Source organism: Amblyraja radiata, chromosome 32, assembly GCF_010909765.2.
Source record: "Amblyraja radiata isolate CabotCenter1 chromosome 32, sAmbRad1.1.pri, whole genome shotgun sequence".
Classification (NCBI taxonomy): domain Eukaryota; kingdom Metazoa; phylum Chordata; class Chondrichthyes; order Rajiformes; family Rajidae; genus Amblyraja; species Amblyraja radiata.
The window spans coordinates 16245418-16266128 of NC_045987.1; the positions used below are offsets into that span (position 1 = coordinate 16245418).

Here is a 20711-nt window from a genome sequence, read left to right on the forward strand (position 1 = left end):
AAGATTATTCTTTAATGTGTAGCCATGTGGCTCTGCAGGGGAAGTATAGCCTTATGTAGCCATACCTGAGCCTACAACGTCCCGTAAATAGTCACACACTGCTCTGGTCCGTTAATTCAAGAAAAGATACATTGGCTATGGGAGCAGACCAAAAGAGACTCACCTCTCTAATTCCTGGTTTGATTGTGTTGTCCCAACATCTAAAGAAATTAGAATCCATGTTCTTTGGAGTTTAGAAAATGAGGGGTAAGCTTATTGAAGTACATGTAATACCGAGGGAGCATGTGGGTGGATACTGAGACGGTTTCGCTAGAGGGAGAATCTCAAAGGAAGGGGACATATGTACAAGATTGTGGTGGTAGATGTCATTTAAAGCTGGGGGCTGTAGGAATTACTTGGAGAGGGTGTGAATCTCTGGAGTTATCTATCATGGAGGGTTATGGGTTGTTAAAGAGGGAGTAGATACATTTTAAAAGATTAGGGAATTGAGGGCAACTAAGAACTGTCACAGAAGAGGATTCAAAGCTTGGAACAGATTAACCAGCGAGGGCAGGCTTAATGGGCCGAGTGGCCTATTCTTGGTCCTATGTGTAAGGCTCGTTCGTGTATATGCTGATCTCTTTTTTACACTGATCATTAATACTCATGCACAGATAGAAAAAATGATTTTAAAGACCAATTAAATGGTGGTTAATAAGGGGCAGCACAATGGCACAGGGTAACATTGCTCCCTTACAGCACCATAGACCCAGGTTTGATCCTGACTACAGGTTCTGTCTGTAAGGAGTTTGCACGTTCCCCCAGTGAACGCATGGGTTTTCTCCGAGGTTTACTCCCACATTCCAAAGACGTGTAGGCTTGTTGATTGACTTCTGTAAATTGTCCCGAGTGTGTAGGATAGAACTAGTGTACGGGTGATTGCTGGTCGGCGATGACTCGATGGGCCGAAGGGCCTGTTTCCACGCTGTATCTCGAAACAAAACTAAATTAAAATAAGCCACACAAAGTAAAGCGCCGATCATTCAAAGTCTTGATCATTTGCCATCGGGGAATACAAAGTTCTGTAAAGCTCAGGAAAGATATATTGGTTTTGAAGGAGATTCAAAGCTGCTTCACCAGAATGATGTCAGGGTTTAAATGTTGAAAGTCAGCTTTTACTGCCTTGTTTGAAAGGTGATCTAATCAACTGCTGTTTAGTGGGGTGAAGGGAAAAGATTTCTTCTGGTGAGGAAAAGCAGAACAAGTTGGTCTGATCATAAATCACAAGCATAAAAATGCGATAGAATCACAGAGTGAGTGAAGATCTGGAACTCTTTCAACAGCAACATTGTGTATTTATATGGACCTATTCCTGATGCATCAGACCAATGCTAATGAACAGACCTTAACGCTCAACTGCATAGGATATAACAGCAGACTTCATGGTCAAATGAGGGGAGGTAGGGGGTGTCAAGGGAGCAATGGTACAGTTGGAAAAAGTTCAAATTGTTGAGACCAAGAGCAATGGATGATTGTAGGGCAAGGCATCAGGAGGAGAAGCCACAAAGACAAGTTAATCAATATCCAGTATTGTAATTTGTAGACTGTCTTTGCGGTCGATGGACGTTAATTATTGGCCTGCAGCTACAAAGCATTGGTTGTTCATGACCAGACAATGACCTGGTTAATAGCAAGGCCCGCAGGCCCAGAGAATGCGAGTTCAGTTCCCAATGTGTCTGTGGTTACATCTCAGCCTGGGTGATGGGTAGTCAGTGGCCACAGTGGTACTCAGCGGAGAGGAAGGTCAGCCAGGCTTCCCACATCGCCTTTCTCTCCAGGGGGAATCCAGCTTGAAGCATTGCCTGAGTCACAGCAGGGGCAAGTAGCAACGTTCTGCTGTGGTCAGACTTCAGACCAGCATGGCTTTGCTGAAGGTCAATCAGCTCAGAAATGGAGAACAAGGATTTTAGTTTAGTTTAGTTTAGAGATATAGCACGGAAACAGGCCCTTCAGCCCACCGAGTCAGCACCAACTAGCGATCTCTGCACATTAACACTATCCTACACACACTAGGGACAATTGTACACATACAACAAGCCAATTAACCTACAAACCTGGACGTTTTTGGAGTGTGGGAGGAAAACGAAGATCTAGGAGAAAACCCACGCGGTCACTGGGAGAAGGTACAAACTCCATACAGACAGCACCCGTAGTCGGGATCGGACCCAGGTCTCCGGCGCTGTAAGTGCTGTAAGGCAGCAACTCTACCGCTGTGTCACCATGTCCGTGGAGATGTATTCAGGAGGATTGGGAAGGAGGAGGGGGAGTTGTGGGTGGGTTCCCTTTCAGGAAACCCTTGTGCAGGGGAAAAGAATCTCAGGTGCAGACTTTCTTCTCATGAGGTGCAGATATTACAGCTGGAACACCATTTATTGCCCATCCCTGACCCAGTCACGGCCGAGTGCCTGACAGGCCTGTCCACGCCACTGATTAACATTTTTACTGTGGCGTGGAGTCACAAATAGTTCGGCAGACTTCCTGTCGAATGATATTAGTGATCCAGGCAAGATTTTAACACCAAAAACTGTGTTTCTTTGATTTCTAACCATCTGCCGCGGTTGAATTTGAACTCGTATCTCCACTACTCTAGTCCAGAGCCTCGTAGATACTCATCCAATGACTTAACTGCAGTCCGATTGTGCCTTCTTAATGGACTGACATCAAACCTCGGTGTTAATGAGATACTTCCACCTTTCACTGCCACAGATGAGGTGAATAAGATTAGCACATTAAATACAAAGATATGTCCAAATACAAAGACTATCAAACTATTAACAAAGGCTGCACAAAGTTGATTTTTATCAAACTTTTATTCCTAGGTTGCAGAAACATAAGATGGAAAAAACAGGAACCGATTTTCAGTTTCACTAATAATTGGGCATGATAATTTAAATGCGACTGTTAGGTACATGGATAGGATAGGCGTAGAAGGATATGGGCCATATTAAGTCAGGTGAAGGTGGGGCATGTTGGTTGGCGTGGGTAAGTTGGACCATAGGGCCTGTTTCCACCCTGTTTAACCCTATGACTCGATGATTAGCGGGGAGGTTAGTATTATTGGTGGTGGTGAGGTGGAGTTAATGGAATGTAATTTGTGATGCACCCACTAACACATGGTAACCTCAGGGAAAGACAGAGACTGAGGAGGTATTGGCATCTTGTGAAGGAACCTATCCCACAGATGAAGTAATTGATTCTAATCCAAAGACGTCTATTACAGAATCCTTTGACAACACCACTGCTCACTCTCCAAGCACAGAAATCGCTAAACCAGAGAATTTTGCGGTAACAAATGTGACTTCCACCAGCTTCCAGCTATCATGGGCAGCCCAGAGCGGAGCTTTTGATAGTTTTCTTTTAACAATAAAGGATGTAAACGGAGTGGGCAGGCCTTTGAGGATTTCCCACCAGGCTGATCAACACACAGCTGATGTAACAGGGCTGGTACCTGGTACTGATTACAAGATTGATCTGTACGGAATTGTTCAAGGCCAGCTTTCAAAGCCACTGACAGAGATTACAAGAACAGGTATTCCTCAATGTCTCGTCATCGCTTTCCATGTTGTCATGCTACCCAGAGGTCGGAATGTCTCATGTGCATCCCATCACCCCATTACTGCATTCAGAAAGCTTAACATTCATTAATAGATCTTCCTTCCGTCGACCTGTGAGCAGCAATGTGTTGTCCCTTAGAAGCAAGGACAAGTAACGCACGTGTCTCTAACCCTCCCCATTGCTTCAGTTATTGATTAACACACATTGGCAGCCATGGGTGGCCCAGTGGTGCAGCTGGTGGAGCTGCTGCCTCACAGCGCCAGAGGCCCAGGTTCGATCCCGACCTCGGGTGTTGTCTGTTTGGAGTCGGCACGTTCTCCCTGTGTCCACACGGGTATCCTCTGGGTGGCCCCGGTTTCCTCCCACATCCCAAAGACGTGCGGGTTTGTAGGTTAATTGGCCTCTGCAAATTGTCTCGAGTGTGTCGGGACTGGATGAGAAAGTAGGACAACATAGAATTAACCTGAACAGGTGACCAATGCTTGGTGTGGACTCGGTGGGTTGAAGTTCCATTTTCCACGCTGTATATTGAAACTAACATTATCCACAGCGTATCATTTTGTGCCACCTTTATTTAGAGTGGGGAGCCGTTAATTCATTTATAAGACACATCCAAGGTATACCCAATGCACTGCAAACAGTGCACATCTTGGGACTTAGTTCCAATGTAGATTTAGAAAATTATCTGATATATATCTGGGATCGGATTTGAATGAGAATCAGCACCTTTGGGGGTTTTTTTTTTAAGTCGCTTGCTTTTATTTGATCAAAAACAATGTTACTGATAGAAGCAAAATCTGGGGGAAAAAACACGCCTTTACCATATTCATTTGTGAAGCTGGAGTCACTAACAGGCTATAGGGAACTAATTCTGTGACTCCTGTCCAACAAGGTTTGGGAGGGAGCCTCACTGCATGTTTGCTATCTGCCTTAACACCATGGATAATGGTCTCAATGCTTTGCTTGATAAAGCTGAAAGTGACTCTGAGTCTCTGAGCGACAGAACCTTTGTGCAGAATATCTGCTGGCCGTTCTGTGAAATATTCTCTCCTGCTTCTCCTGGCTCTGAAAGCACTGGCTCCATCCGGAGTCTGGCTGGCTCGGTAACACCGCCCTCCAGTGGACAACAAACTCATAGCACAATGTGTGAGAAGTTTGCAGATTATGGCTGGCTGCAGACTCCCAAGTTCACATAAGATCATGTCCTACCACGGGACCCCAAATCAAAAACATGGGCAATTTTTCCTCTTTACCCAACCCCTGGAGTGCTGAGTGTTAAAACTAAGCCGAGGCAGAGATCATGGTTCATTCTTTCTTAAGGACGCCAAGCAGCCATCTAGACCAGAATCTCTTTCCAATCTCCTTCTCCCTCTACACCAGTACGTTCTGCTACCAACTGAGGAGTCCCTTCAGCTCATTTTCACACTCTGAGTTTACCCGAAGCTGAAACACCAGGACTTTGTCCCCTTTTTGCTTTTCGAATGAAACCCCTGAAAATATCACTAATAATATGCTTTTCGTGAACTTAGTTTGAGAAGATTTATGAAAGATGATGTAAAATTATCCGTTCTATGATTTAGAGAAAAGCTACAATACATACCCACAGTCACTGCATGTTTGTTTTGAATGCTTCTAAATAAAGAAGTACTACCTAACCATTATATTGTGAAGAAGGGGGCAGATTCAGTTTGAATGTGCAAGAATATCCTTATAATGTGCGTGCACTTTCACATATATATTAATTTACAGGCGAGTTTTTACGTTCTATTTTTATTTCTGATCGCAGCATACTGAACGGAATCTGCTGTCTTCTCACTCATCACTCCATACTGCGTTACAATGCTACCTCATTATCTGTATTGTTTTCAGATTCAAGTTGCTCATTTGTGCCGGCATGCCCTTTGTGTGTTATAAATATTTATGTCCAGTTATACATTACTGTCTTAACATGGCCTTTGATCACTTAGTGACACTGACATCCATCCCGTCCATCTCTCATTATTTTCCAGAGCTGTGTGTTAGTGACTTGTAACTTGCTTCTCTTGGCTTTCTTTCACTCCCAGTTGATAACGATATTTCATGTAATTCATTACTTTGCCAGAATCTGAACTTGACAACTTAGCAGTATCAGACGTTACCTCAGGCAGCTTCAGACTCTCGTGGACGGCAGAGGGACGTTTTGAAAACTTTGTTATAGAAGTTACGGACTCTGATGGTTTATTCAAACCACTAACATTCATACTGCCAGGTGACCAGCATTCCATGGACATCCCAGATCTGCCTGCTGCTACTGACTATGAGATTTCCATCTATGGGATAATCCATGGTCAACCAACAAAGCCACTGCACACGGAAGCTCACACAGGTACTTAGATACTTATTTCCTGACTCTTTCTCCCTCACGCAGAAGCGAACCGTCTGTCAGTGGCACTGTATTTATTTTTTCATTCCAGCCTCTCCGGGTTTGATTTGATTTAATTTTATTGCAGGCTCTACATTGCAAAGTAGAATGTCATTTTCTTCCCACTGTTTATTCACTCATTTCATAGGAACTGGTCTATGCTGAATGGCTGCTCAAATGTTGGAATGTTTCTCGACCATCCTAAAACTGCATGGTTTTTAATTTCGTTCTGCTTTTGATATTGCAACCATTAAACTTCTCCGTACAACAGTAAGGGATTGCATCAAAATCGCCGCATCGGTGGAGACACCACACTGTACTAACAAAGTTGACTCTTTTCCCCCTAAAGGTTTGATGCCTGGACAGATTGTTGATGTGCCTCTGTGTGTCTGCGTGAAAATGGCATAACTGTTTGATTTCTGAGACATGGGTAGTTTGCCATTGCATTTGCCTCTGTTCCAGTGGACGCCCGCATCAGTTGTACGACTGCCACTTAATGTGAAGCAGAATTTGACTGTGGTTTCTGTTAAAAAAATATCACTGAAAATCCAGAGAGTTCATACCTAGACAAGGTACGAACAAAATATTTATTTTAAGATTTACACATTGGCCTTACCATTTAGCGATTCAAAATCTTGGAGGAACCCAGTCAATAAACCTCACGGTGGCAAAACTACACATGATTAAGATGAAAATAACGATTTAACCATTAATGTTGTACTTCTAATTATTAGCAGATCAATGTTAGTTTTGTGGTCATTACGTCCAGTCCTTGAAATAGCTACTAACTGTTCATTGACATTTTCGTAAACCTTAGTTCCTGGTAATACCGTGCTATTTTGTGGAAGCAAAAAATAAATGTGTAAAAAAGACAGAAGTGAGACAGTTTGCAAGCCTGTGAGGCAAACTGCAAAAACTGCATGGTTGCATGGGACATGCACTTTGTAAAACCTGGGACATTGTCGCAATGCAATACTAGGTTGCAATATCCGCTTGTAATGGTGTGTGCGTGTGTGTATTAACACCCAAAGTCTTCTATGCTGCAACAACATTTACTTTCAACCTTCGACAAGTGAGAATTGCCTCAAACATGTTAGCAGCTCTGTGGCTCAAAGAAGGATGAAATAGATAAGTTGCAATGAGAACGACACTTCAAAAACATGATGTTACACATTATGTAAAACTACTAATAATTTTTATAAATAAGCACAATAATTTGAATGGACAATATTAACCGTAATATTACAAAAGCACAATGTTACATTTCAAATCGGTTTTATTCCTTGTCTAAAATAATAAATTGTGCTAGTTATACCCATTACAGTGAATATCCATTTTTTAGTTTTTATCACAATTCTGTTATAAATATATCAGCAGCCATAACTGATCACCAGCTGATTATTACTGATTCACAGCAGTTTTCTCTTTATCTGAAATCCTGACTTCATAGTGTCATACTGTACAGTAACAGCCCCTTCAGCTCACCTTCTCCATGTTCACCATCTATACCAATCCCATTTACCAGCACAGCGTCTGTACCCTGCTATGTCTTATAGTTTCGATTGCTTCTGTAAATATTGTGAGACTATCTGCCTCCACCACCCTCTCAAGCGGCGTTTCAGACTTCCATCACCCTCTAAGTGGAACTATCTATCTATCCTATCTATCCTATCTATCCATTCATCTATCTATTTATCTATCTATCTATAAATCTATCAAATCTATCAAATCTATTCTATCATATCCATCTATCTATCATATCTACATATATATCCCTCTCATAATTATGTTTACCTTGGTCATGTTTTCCCTCCCCGTAGACATCTTTGCTCCATGGAAAACAAACCCTGTCTATCCAGTCTCCCCTTATAACTGAAACACTCTATCCCAGGCATCATCCTCTGCACCCTCACCAAGTGCGATCGTAACCTGCCCGTGGTGTGGTGGCCAGAACTGTGCAAGGCATTTCAATTGTGGCCTGACAAATGTTTTATAAATGTTTTACCAAGACCTCCCAGATCAATTCTTTGCCCCAGCTGTGCTTCCATCTTCAGGGATCTTGCAATGTGCCCCTGAATGTTCCCTTGGGCCCAACTTGATATATGTTCTATCTGTATTAAATCTCACAAAATGCATCACCTCCCATTTGCCAGGAGTAAGTTCCTTCTGCCACTGCCCTGCCCAATGATTTCAGTGGCCTGTGCTTTCCGATCAGGATGCTAATGGGCTGTTCGATCACTGAGACACCACAGCAACCACATGTTATCCTGCCCTGAAACCAACTTTATTCCACAATGAGTCGTTGGTGGCAAAGTAGAGGAATCAGTAGAAGCCCAATTCCCTCCAAGTCTCTCTTCACTTAATTCCCAACGAGATCAGTTGACTCAACATATACCGATCAGGAATAAAGCCCAGATCTTCCCTGGTCAACATACCTCAGCTGCTCAACCCCCAAACCAACACAAGTCATGGAAACATAACAGCATAAAGAGGAGTGGGAGTGAATCATTGAAAAAGTTTATCCATAATTTCAATCTATCATTAGCTGTAATTTTGAACATATCATGTTTGCAAAGTGAATCTTTCTTGAAGACTTCAGTTTTGATCCAAAAACAACAAAAAACATTAAGAATTCAGAATAAATTGCATCTGAATCCTTTTTTTTAAATGATCCACTCTTCTAAAAATAGAAAGCAGTATTAGTATTTAAAACATAGAAGATAGAACCGTACAGGACAAGAAATGGCCCTTCGGCCCACAATGTCCGTTCTGAACATGATGCCTAGACCAACTCTTATCTGCCTGCACATAATCCATATCCTTCCATCTGCTGCATATTTAAATGCCTATCCAAAAGCCTCTGAAATACCACTATCATATCTGCCTCATTCACCACCACTGTCATTTCCCATTGCCACATCACGTTCCTGTCATTTGATTCTACATCTCTATTTTATATTTCATCATAATATATATTATCAAATGTTGCAGGAATCATACCCAAGCTAAACTCATCAATACGATTAGTATCACTTTCACTGACCTCATGTCTATTCTGAAGAGAGACACAAAAAGCTGGAGTACCTCAGCTGTCAGACAGCATCTCTGGAGAAAATAAATAGCTGACGTTTCGGGTCGAGGCCCTTCCTCCGCTGAATTACTCCAGCTTCCTGAGCCTATCTTTGGTTTAAACCAGCATCTGCAGTTCCTTGCTACACACATCATGTCTATTCTGCTTCAGTTAGTTTGATTTGAGTGCAGAAACTTGCAAAGTTTAGTAACCTTGGGTGTGTAAGATGTGGTAAAGTTAATCACACTGACTTTTGCCTTTGCATGTTGGGAAGAGTTCTTATTTGCTGGTGTACTGATTATTGTTTTTTCCCCCAACCAATTATTTCCTCTCCTCAGCAACGAAACCCGAAATTAGCAACCTAATGATTTCCAATCTTACCTCAGATGGTTTCACAGTCTCTTGGACAGCAAAGGGCACATTTGAAAGCTTTGTAGTAGACGTCACAGATCCTAACAGGATCTTTGAAACCTCGGAGCATTCTGTCTCAGGGACTCTTCGCTCTATTGACATCTCAAACCTCTCAGCCAACACTGATTATGTCATTTACCTCACTGGCCTTTATCAAGGACAGCATTTGCAAACGTTTAGTGCATTTGCTACAACAGGTATTTGTGCTACAGCTGGGCTTTCTAGCTGTCGTTTGATTCTACATCACTAACATCTGTCAACGACTTGTTTTTTTTATAGCACACCTGCTTATTTAGAAACATTAAAATGAATAAGTATTTACCTATTTAACTTATTTGAACTGTCATTTGGATTTTCTCCCAAATTTAGCAGTCCTCCAGGATTGTTAGTAGTTCTACCTTGCATTCTTAATACCGTGGATTTCATTTGAAAGTTTCAAAATCGATCTTCATTTTAGAATGAAAGACTTTAGCATTCAGATTCAGCTGAAAAATAGAGCAGTGTGCTATAAATAACTAATCCATATCTTTACTCCACATTATACAGTGCCCTCCATAATATTTGGGATAAAGACCCATAATTTATTTATTTGCCTCTGTACTCCACAATTTGAGATTTCTAATAGAAAAAAAATCACATGTAGTTAAAGTGCAGTTAAACACAGCTGTAATTTCTACATGGTGAAACCAAAATGTATAAAATACCCTTTAATAAAATCTGACAATGTGCACTTTAACCACATGTGATTTTTTTTCTATTACAAATCTCAAAATGTGGAGTTCAGAGGTAAATAAATAAATGATGGGTTTTTGTCCCAAACATTATGGAGGGCACTAGAGCTGTTACTTGAATGCATATCGTTTCTTTAGTGTTTTGTTACAAAAGAAATTGTGCACATTTTTGTGAAACAATTATTTAGATTCCTGATGTCCCTTTCAACTAGATGTTTGATTAGAAATGAACAAACATGCTGAAATGATTTTTGCATGCAATAGATCAAATCAGTGCAACTATAAGTTAGTGTGGTCTTAATGAAGCAGAGGTCACTCATATTAGTTTGCATGATATTGTAACGTTCGGGAGTAATACTAATTATTTAGGTCAGTATTGTGAAAGCTACATTGATAGTGATGTGCCTTCCTGTTCAGTTGACCCAAGTTAAATTTGACACGTTAAAATGCTAGGGTCATAAAGTTCATGCCTAATGATGTGAAACTGCCTGAGAAAATGTCAGGTTATGTTTAACAGAATGCATTGCTCAAAGATATATGAATATAACATGCCTGCTTATTTAGCCATATTGGAAAGAATAAATATTTATCCATAATTGGGGTATCAGTTACTTGTTAAATTGAATCTCTACAAGATGCACATATTATACCAACCCTACAGAGGTAACATAATAATCTAGTCATCTAATTGCAATTGTAAGTGTGTGATAAGAATCAACTTGCATTTTATTTAGACTGTGCCATTTAATTTTAAGCTAATTTGGTTTCTTTTGTTATGTTGCTTTAAAAGTGCTGAAGTTTTATTTCCAAAACAATCCCTATAGAAGCAGAACCTGAAGTCAGCAACCTAGTGGTTTCAGACATTACCTCAAACAGCTTCAGCCTCTCTTGGACGGGAAACGATAAGGCATTTGAAAGCTTTGTTGTAGAACTGATAGATTCTGACCGGTTCTCAGAGCCACTGGAGTACACGGTACCAGGCACTGTGCGATCCACTGACTTCAACAATCTCATATCTGGCACCAACTATGTGATTTATTTATACGGTATAGTCAATGGGCGACGCACAAACCCGGTGACAACTGTTGCATTGACAGGTATTAGTGCTTTATCACAAAATCACTTTATTGTCTCTCGTTTAACAGCATCAAGCATAAGTGTCCACTGAATTTGTCGCTCTTTGGCTTGGTTTATACAGACTTCTTTCCTACTTCATTGGGTATTATCAAGGCAGGGATTGGCAGATTCCTGATTAGTAAAGTGCCTGTCCCACTTTCACGACCTAATTCACGACCTTGTTTACTCGTGGACATTTTTCATCGGGCTAGAAAAACGTCCCGACCTACTTGATGCCACGAGTACCCACGACTAGCATCACGACATACCTACGACCTCGTGACGACCATGCTGCGAGTATGAGTCAAGGGCAAACTCGGAAGAGGTCGTGAATTAGATTGTGAAAGTGGGACAGGCCCTTTAGGGTGTCAAGGGTTACGGGGAGAAGGAAAGAGAGAATGGGGTTGAGAGGGAAAGATAGATCAGCCACGATTGAATGGCGGAGTAGACTTGATGGGCCAAATGGCTTACTTTTGCTCATATGACTTATGAACTATCGAGATGCTCTGTACTGCTGTAACAAAGGGAGAATGTCAATATGTTTGTCAGTCGCAGCTTGATGTTTTGTTTTCCAATGACTTGTGCCTTTGCATAATGGCTCAGAACCTGCTGGACACCCCATTAGTGAGGCACTGACTGCACCATCACCGCTACTCCCAAACACTGCCATCTTTCAACTGAAAACTATTTTAACTGCAAATTGCGGGCAACGTGAAAAATGTTGTTAGTGACAGTTTTACCCTTTTCCCCTTAATCTATTTATAAAATCTCTTTGGAGCTGGAGCTATCTCATACCTCCTTTTTGCCCTAATCATTACCTTCTCGTGTATGCTCCTCAATCCTCTGCACTCTTCCAGGGATACGCTTGATCACAGCTGCATATAAGGCTCACCCACTGACTTTTCAGTCACTTGGTCTGCCTAATCCCCTAAGAGGAGGTTCAGCATTGCATTTCCCCTTGTAGAGCCCTCTATATAGTGCCTGAGGAAATTTCCTGAACACATTGGCAAACTCCACTCCCTTGGCACTATGACATTCCCAGTCTATATTGGGAAATTTAATAAACGCCCTTCTATGAAAACCTCCTTAGTCTTCGAGCTACCTGCAATCTCTTAACATATTTGTTCCTCTAATTCCTGTTGACAATTTGGAGGCCTTTGCTACGATCCCAAAAAAGGTGATCATCCTCTCTTTATTTCACAGCTCCACCCATGAAGCCTCAGTAGATGATCGCTCAATGATGTTGTCTTGTTCTACTGCCATGATATTCATCTTAATCAATAAAATAGCTCTCCCTCCTATTTCATCCTCACTTCTATCTCGCCTGTAATGCCATTACCTTGGAACATTGAACTGCCAGTCCTGTCTTTCCCTCGCCAGGTCCCCAGGCTGGCTACAACGTCCCAGTCGCTTGTACCTTTCCAACAGCATCTAAAAGGCTATTCTTGTTTTCCAGGGGAATGCCCGTGGTGGGATACATGCACACTCTGCTCACTGACCTTACCTGGTGATCACTCATCTACTTTCTGTCCCCACCTGAGCTGTTTCCACCTCATTACAACTCCTATCAACGAGGTTCGCATTCTCCCGGACAATCCTTGGTCCAATGAGCCACAGCTCCAGTCCCTTACACGGTCAGTCAGGAACTGCAGCTGGATACACTTCCCAAAGGTGTAGTCAGCAGTGACACTGGATATGGTTCCCCATTGTAATCAACCCGAGTGCTGTCTGTGCAGCATTATCACTTGAAACTCTTGAGGTTAACAACATAAATTGTCAAACACTTTGTGGTTCTTTATTCCTCCTGGGGGATACCACTTCCTCATCACATATTGCTGAATGATTCATGGTGTACCACAGCTAAGAGTTTTAAATTGATGCTACCTCCGAGCAGATTTTGGTCCATTATCCTCAAGTTTAAAAACAAAAGTCTATTTGATTTTTATAACATGGAGTTTTATTGTACTAAAAACTGTTTGTGCATGTTTTGCTTAGCATTTGCAAGTTGGATTAAGGAACCTTGCTATTAAATGGGGTGTGCGTTAATGATAGTGTTTATGTACTTGTTTGGAAGCACAAACAGAAATCAGGCCCCTTTCCCGAAATTAAACTACAGTAGAACATTTGTATAAGTTCCCTTATTGAACAAAGGAATCGTACAAAATGCCTCTGCTTCTGCTCTGCTGAGGAGGAAGATTTTTATTTAGTGTTTTGTTCCCTGTTGCTGTATTAAAAGGGTGGCACGGTGGCACAACGGTAGAGTTGCTGCCTTGCAGAGCCAGAGACCCGGGTTCGATCCTGAATGCGGGTGCTGTCTGCACAGAGTTTGTACGTTCTCTCCGTGACCGCGTGGGTTTCCTCCCACATTCCAAAGACGTATACGTTTTCAGGTTAATTGGCTTGGTATAAATGTGAAATTGTCCTGTGTGTGTGTGTGTGTAGGATAGTGTTAATGTGCGGGGATTGTTGTTCTTTGCGGACTCGGTGGGCTGAAGGGCCTGTTTCCGCACTGTATCTCTAAACTAAACTAAATAACGCAACACTCCATTTGTGTGACTAACTCTACCTAACTGTTTTGGCCAATGCTATTGTCACGCAGTGGTTCTAGAGCTCAAGGATTGATGGTAAAAGTCACACAGGAAGTTTATCACTGCAACATGAGCTCAAAATAACTGAGTAACTGTACTGCATAATAAATACCTCAAGCAGAACTGCAGTCGATTTTCCAGCATTTGGTGAGAAATCCAGTCAAAATGCATGTTTACTCAAAGACGCATTGTTTCCAAATAAAAGCACTTTATCTCTATTTTAATTGGTAACCAAATTTGCAGCAGAGTTTCATGAGTTTGAGTGATTTAATGGTCATAGAGTGATACTGTGTGGAAACAGGCCCTTCGGCCCAACTTGCTCACACCGGCCAACATGTCCCACCTACACATGTCCCACCTGCCAGCATTTGGTCCATAACCCTCCAACCCTGTCCTATCCATGTACCTGTCTAACTGCTACTTAAATGTTGGGATAGTCCCTGCCTCAACTACCTCCTCGGGCAGCTTGTTCCATACATCCACCACCCTTTGTGTGGAAAAAGTTACCCATCAGATTCCTATTAAATCTTTTCCCCTTCACCTTAAACCTGTGCTCTCTAGTCCTTGATTCATGGTGCTGGCAATATACTGTTAGAAAATCTGACCTTCCCATAGCATGCATTTGATGCTATCTGACTGGGTAACTCCATCATCAAAAGGATGTCAGTAATATCTGGCAGAACTAAATATCGCTTTGAATTTTGTTGTGCTTGAGTGAAATTAAATGCTGTTTCACTGTAGAGATTTAGTTTGCCGTGCTTGATGAAACTGAGCTTAGATATTGCATCCATCTTGCTCCAGTTTCTTCGTACAGAAATGTATTTCTGTTATAGCTTTCCCAGTTAAATTGCTTGGCTACATTTGAATTAAATGCAGTGCATTTGCTGAAAGCAACACATTGTAATTAGCTTTGTGTAAATCACTGTCACAGATAGTTGCCAAAATCTATTTTTAATTAAATCTTATGACCCTTTGTGATATGAATGGCAGAAAATCAAAATCCTAGGGAGTAAACACTCCGAATGTCAGAAGTTGTAATGGAAAGCAGGCACAAAAGCAAACAAATGGGTCAGCATCTGACAGTGAAAGCTGGCTTAATATCTCAAGCTTCATTCTTCACCAAAAAAATGTAAAGTGCTGGAGTAACTCAGCGGGCCAGGCAGATCCCTGGAGAACATGTACAGGTGACATTCTCCAGAGATGATGCTTGACCTGGGTTACTCCAGCACTTTGTGTCTTTTTTTTGTAAACCAACATCTGCAGTTCCCTGTTTCTATGATTCTTCGCCAGCTTCCTTAGACGTAGCATGTTGCATCTGGTGGAGCAGCTGCCTCACGGCTTCACCCACCCAGGTCCAGTCCTGACCATGAGTCCTGTCAGTGTGGGGTTTGCATCTGTCCCCTTTCCCCCGTGTTCCCCTTTAATCGCACAAGCGTTTACCTCAGGTGCTCCAGTTTCCTCCTGCATCCTAAAGAATCGAGGTTTGGTTAACAAGCTACTGTGGGTTAGCCGTTAGCCTTGGCATGTGACAAAAGAATCAAAACGGCACACGATGGAAAATATATTTTATGGTCTGGGGAAATAAGACTAGAGGGAATGGTGACACAAGAGACTGTAGATGCTGTAATCTGGAGGAACAACCAATCTTCTGGAAGAATTCAGCGGGTTGAGTAGTGTATGTGGAGGGGAATGGTCAGTCGATATACCAGGTGGGGACCCTTTGTCTGGACTGGAAAGAGTAGAGGGGAGATAGCCGATATGAAGAGGTAAGGGGGGGGGGGGGGAGGAGGCAGGAATTGACAAATGAAGGGTGGATCTAGGTGAGATGGGGTTGACTGGCAACTACACATGGCTGTGATGGTGAGGAGATAGGATTGTTCTGTTGGGAACTGGGCCAAATGGCGGCCTCCTATGTTGCAATAAGTATAGCAGTAAACTTGACCAACCAGCAGGATTTTCAATTCAGTTGTGTCTTGAGATATACATGGCTTCAAAACCATGTTGCAAAACCTGAAAGTCTAAAGAGAATCATTCTCTCACAACAACAGATTTATTGAGGCCGGTATTTGTATTCTATGGAAAGAGCAGTTTACTTTAGAACTTATTTGCTATTTATTTCTGTATGAATTTCTTTTAAATATTCTCCACTCCAGTGGTATAATAAATTCAATCCAATTGTTAAAATAATAAATCTTTAATCTTAGATCTTGGACTGAATTTCAGAATTGATGTGGAGATGAGTAAAATGCTGGCTGCAAAAAGAGAAAATGGAGAATAAGATTTGAGATCTTGTTCCAGAATTTATTTAAGCCACTGAACTCTGCAGTTGTGAAATATTAAGCCATCTTTCTTTTAGATGTGTGTTATTTAAGAGGAGATAAATTGGTGTTCAGCGATGACAGATGTATTATCTAAATAGAGTATTTTAACTTTTTTGCTGAACAGCTAATTCAATTTTATTGCCTTACTAATCCACGCATCTTTGTGGTATAATGTGACTCAGGCATCCAGCAGATTGATGAGTTCACTCATTCTTTACGAACTAGCACTTGCAATTTTATCTGCATTTTAATCATTTCCCTCTGCTTGCTGCTGAATATATGTGGCTCGAAAATCATCCATAGTCAGTCTCACTAAATACATTACCTGGTACAAGCAGGCTGTTCTTCCCTTTTCCTGAAATGTGGCTCCAAATATTTCAGAAGCAAATTAGACCACTCGTTATATTGGCGGCACTGTTGCCTCACAGCGCCAGAGACCCGGGTTCGATCCTGACCTCGGGTGCTTTCTGTGTGGAGTTTGCAAATTCTCCCTGTGACCATGTGGGTTTCCTCTGGGTGTTCCGGTTTCCTCTCACATTCCAAAGAAGTGCGGGTTTGTAGGTTAATTGGCTTCCATAAAGTTGCCCCTCGTGTCTAGGGAGTGGGTGAGAAAGTGGGATGACATTCAACCAATGCGAATGGGTGATCGATGGTCGGCATGGACTCGGTTGGGCGACGGGCCTGTTTCCATGCTGAATCTCTAAGCTCAACTAAACTATAGTGTGCTTGGCACTACTAACCAGCTCTGAATTTCTGGGCAGCCTTTGTTTCAGTCAGTTTAGCATCCATACTGAGCACAAAATCCCAGCATGAATGGTTTACAAAGCATATCTGACAGGTTTATTTGATCCTTGCCCCTCGACAGATGATAATCACAATCACATTTTGTGTGAGGGGCCAATAAATTGTGGAATATATTCAAGTCCTGGCACTTTTCCCATGAGTGTTACTATCTCTGTGTGTATGTATTTTGTACTTAGCTATCACATGATTCATTTTGAAACTAGAATTCAGGAGCATTTGCTCTACAATGTATTTTGCTTCAATGAGTGTGACTAAAATAAATGTTTCCATAAATGTTCCTTCCCTTAGAAGAAGAACCAGAACTGAGCAACTTAGTTGTTTCAGATATTACCTCAGAAGGCTTCACATTTTCTTGGACAGCAGAAGATGGGGCATTTGAATATTTTATCATAGACATTAGAGATTCTGAAAGCTCGCTTGACCCAATACAGCAAGTTTTATCAGGGAAAACACGGACTACTGACGTCTCAGGGTTAATAGAAGGCTCTGGATACCAAATTAATGTCACTGGTGTAACGCAAGGCTGGCACACGCAACCTCTTACTGCTGTCACTGTTACAGGTACATTGCTTAAAAACATCCAACAAAGCCTCCTGTTTCATGGTTTATTCAAACTTGCTGAAGAATAATTTTCCCTTTTGAAAAATATAACCGTTACTTGTTATAATGCTGCAGTTGACGACTGCACTAACAACTCCATTGTGTAGCGGGAAAAATCTCATACTCTTGTCTTTGCACGCTCTCCTTATTTATGTTTGTATTTCCCCCTTTCCTCAAATATTCTCTCTAACACACTTAGAACGTCTTCAGTTCAAAGATGTGGGGTGGATTGGGTCTGACTTTTGTACCGTGTGAGACAGAGGGGGCGAGTAACAAAATTACAGAATAATGAAAGGCAAAGATAGAGTGGATGTGGAAAGGATGTTTCGACAGGTGGGAGAGTCTAGGACCAGAGGTCATAGCCTCAGAATTAAAAAGGCGCTCTTTTAAAAAGGAGGTGAGAAGGAACTTCTTTAGTCAGAGGGTAGTTAATCTATGGAACTCATTGCCACAGAGTATCTGTGGAGGCCAAGTCAGTGGATATTTTTAAGGCAGAGATAGACAAGTTCTTGATTAGAATGGGTGTCAACTCTTGAAACTAGTGAAGAGCAAACCCTATCCAACTTGCCAGGATGAGTTGTATACTTTGTGATGGATCTCAGTCTGGTAGGTGTCACACAAGCAAAGGCAATTTTTATTTATAGCTGTGCACAACATTTTAGAGTGAAGGTGCCAAGATCTTCGTTCTACTGAGCAATAATATGATATGACAGTGTTGTTACGTTGAGGCACAATGGGCCGGGGTGAACTTTAGGACTAAAACCAGGCTTTTGCTGGAAAAATACAGTGATTATCAATGCAAAGAATCGCTTCAATGGCTGTTGTTAACGGCAGCATTAAATATTCCAGGAGACAACAGTAAATAAAAATACAGCACCAAAGATGTACAGGTATGTAGGTAAATTGTCCCTAGCGTGTGTAGGCTAGTATTAATATGCAGGGATCACTGGTCGGCATGGAACCGGTGGGCCGAAGAGCCAGTTTCTGCATTGTATCTCTAAACTAAACTAACTAAAGCACCATTTATTGTGATAATCTAAACAATGATTAAATAATTATTGTAATGTGACTAAATTGAAGACCTTTACTTTGGGGATTATAAATGATACTCATCTCATTTATCTAGATTATCAGGGTAGTATGGACAGCATTGTAAGGTTCCCACTGAGCTCTCCATGATGGTGGGTGGCTGCACTACATACCTACTCTGTGTGCAACACAGCCATCCAGGTGCTGAAACACCACACTCAATGTTCTGGCAATTGGGCACCAGCTCCAACTTGACCAACCACAGTCCGTCGATCTCTCTTGCAGCTACCTCAAAAATGGGTAGATCCTGGCAGAACACCTGGAAAAGGTGGAAATGGGTATTTTTAGTCCAGTTACTGGGAATTCCAGGGAAACAATGTAGATATTCCAGCTTCTCGTCATTCTCTCCCGATGTCCCATAGCGCAGCAAATGGTGGGTAGACTCTCGGGAGAGAAGGAGTGGGTGATGTTTCGGGTCGAGACCCTTCTTCAGCAAATGGTGGGTCTGCTGCTTCTGTTGCTGTTTTAAAGTTTGAAGCTGAATTTTGATTTGAAGGAACTTGCGCAAAGAGCAGATTAAAAAATGCTCAACCGATCCTTTAACATACACTGCAGCTGTTTCAAATTGGCTTCAAGTTGAAATTTCACCTAAGAACAAAATATATTTCACCTAAGAACAAAATTTGTTTATTTGTTTGTCACTAGAGTGAGTGTCTTTGAATTGGAGTTAATAAAACATTTATGTACAGTCATTCAATTTTGCCGAGGCCTGAATTTAATTACATGATCTCACATTATATCAGCTGACATTCTGTGGAAAGCTTGTTTTCAACATTGACATGAAATGTTCTTCACCAGCAATGGAAAAAAGACACTAAGTGTTGAAATACCTCAGCGGGCCAGGCAACATCTTTAGAAAACATGGATAGGTGTGTTTCAGGTGGGGACCCTTCTTCAGAGGGTCCCAACCAGAAACGTCACCTATCCATGTTGTCCAGTTATACTACCTGACCTGTTGACAAAATACTCCACTACTTTGTGTCTTCCTTTTTGTAAATCAGCATCTGCACTTACTTGTATCTTCAGCAGCAGTGGAATGGTTCAAGGTGCCTTCCCTCTTTGACCAATTGGTTCATTACGTCTGGAGGGTTCAGGTTTATCTAGGCCTGTTTCTCAAAGGCAATCATGCCAAATGAATGATATGTTGAAGAACCTTCCATCAAAGGCAACCTAGTTATCCTGTCCATTGGGAAGACCTGTAGGAGGCCACATATGGGAAGGAGAATAAAAGACACGACAATCTTTTCTCAGATAACTGTGACAGAGGAAGGGAGACATTCTTACTATTCCTGTTATGTCCTTCTTTTGCATGGTTAAGAAACATTTTATGTTGTACACGATGATATATGCCCCTACCTTCTGTAAGAATGCAATAACATAGTAATTACTCCTTGCATGCAATGGGTCAATGAAGACCATTTGTAGCAGTTGTAATCAAGTGGAATTGCTTTGTGAGTGACACCTTCCTGGTGATATTTTGCTGTGAAGTAAGTGCAGGGAATTGCATACTCGTTCTTTAGACGGCCCCACCAGTTTTCCATTTTCTAAATATGGGTTTAACTTGTCACTGCTGCATACCAGAGTCATGAGGTTGTGATTAGCTCTGTACAGTACGCGATCTGTATCTGCCCATGAGACATCATATAGTTGTTACCTTCAATGGCCTTGCTTCATATTCATTTGGATGTCAGCTCCTGCGCAGTCAAGAGTCATTTAGTTATATTTATCTTTTCACCCTCTGCTAAATGAAGTGACACGGAGTCCATTGGGCCCTTGACATGACCATTCATCATACGTGGACTCAAGTGCTGACCTTGGGAGCCACCATGTGCGTTTGACCCAGACCTTCCCTAAGTTCACACAGTTCACATGCATTGGGTAGAAATTGAAAGCTCCAGATGCTTATTACAAATTCTCCCCTGCTCTCAGAAGACTGACATCAATTGTATTATTCCCTTATAGGCCTGGTTGAACTCTAACTTCCCA

At 41.7% G+C, this 20711-nt stretch overlaps 1 protein-coding gene and 1 long non-coding RNA gene across 22 annotated transcripts in view; both read left to right on the top strand.

The window, feature by feature from the left end:
- tnc (tenascin C) overlaps positions 1–20711 on the top strand; it is a 123386-nt gene that overhangs the window by 82249 nt on the left and 20426 nt on the right. For 8 of the 21 annotated variants that reach the window (XM_033049190.1, XM_033049194.1, XM_033049199.1 and 5 more), the window contains 5 exons: positions 3260–3568; positions 5696–5959; positions 9404–9673; positions 11032–11304; positions 17325–17597. The exons of 3 other annotated variants lie outside the window; for them this stretch is intronic. In XM_033049190.1, coding sequence (XP_032905081.1) covers positions 3260–3568; positions 5696–5959; positions 9404–9673; positions 11032–11304; positions 17325–17597 — 1389 coding nt within the window. The remainder of the gene's footprint in view (positions 1–3259; positions 3569–5695; positions 5960–9403; positions 9674–11031; positions 11305–17324; positions 17598–20711) is intronic. 10 more of the 21 variants (XM_033049197.1, XM_033049203.1, XM_033049204.1 and 7 more) reach the window with 6 other exon arrangements.
- LOC116990976 lies at positions 3951–4394 on the top strand. The gene is made up of 2 exons (XR_004416676.1): positions 3951–4090; positions 4212–4394. It is a non-coding gene; the product is annotated as an uncharacterized LOC116990976 (long non-coding RNA).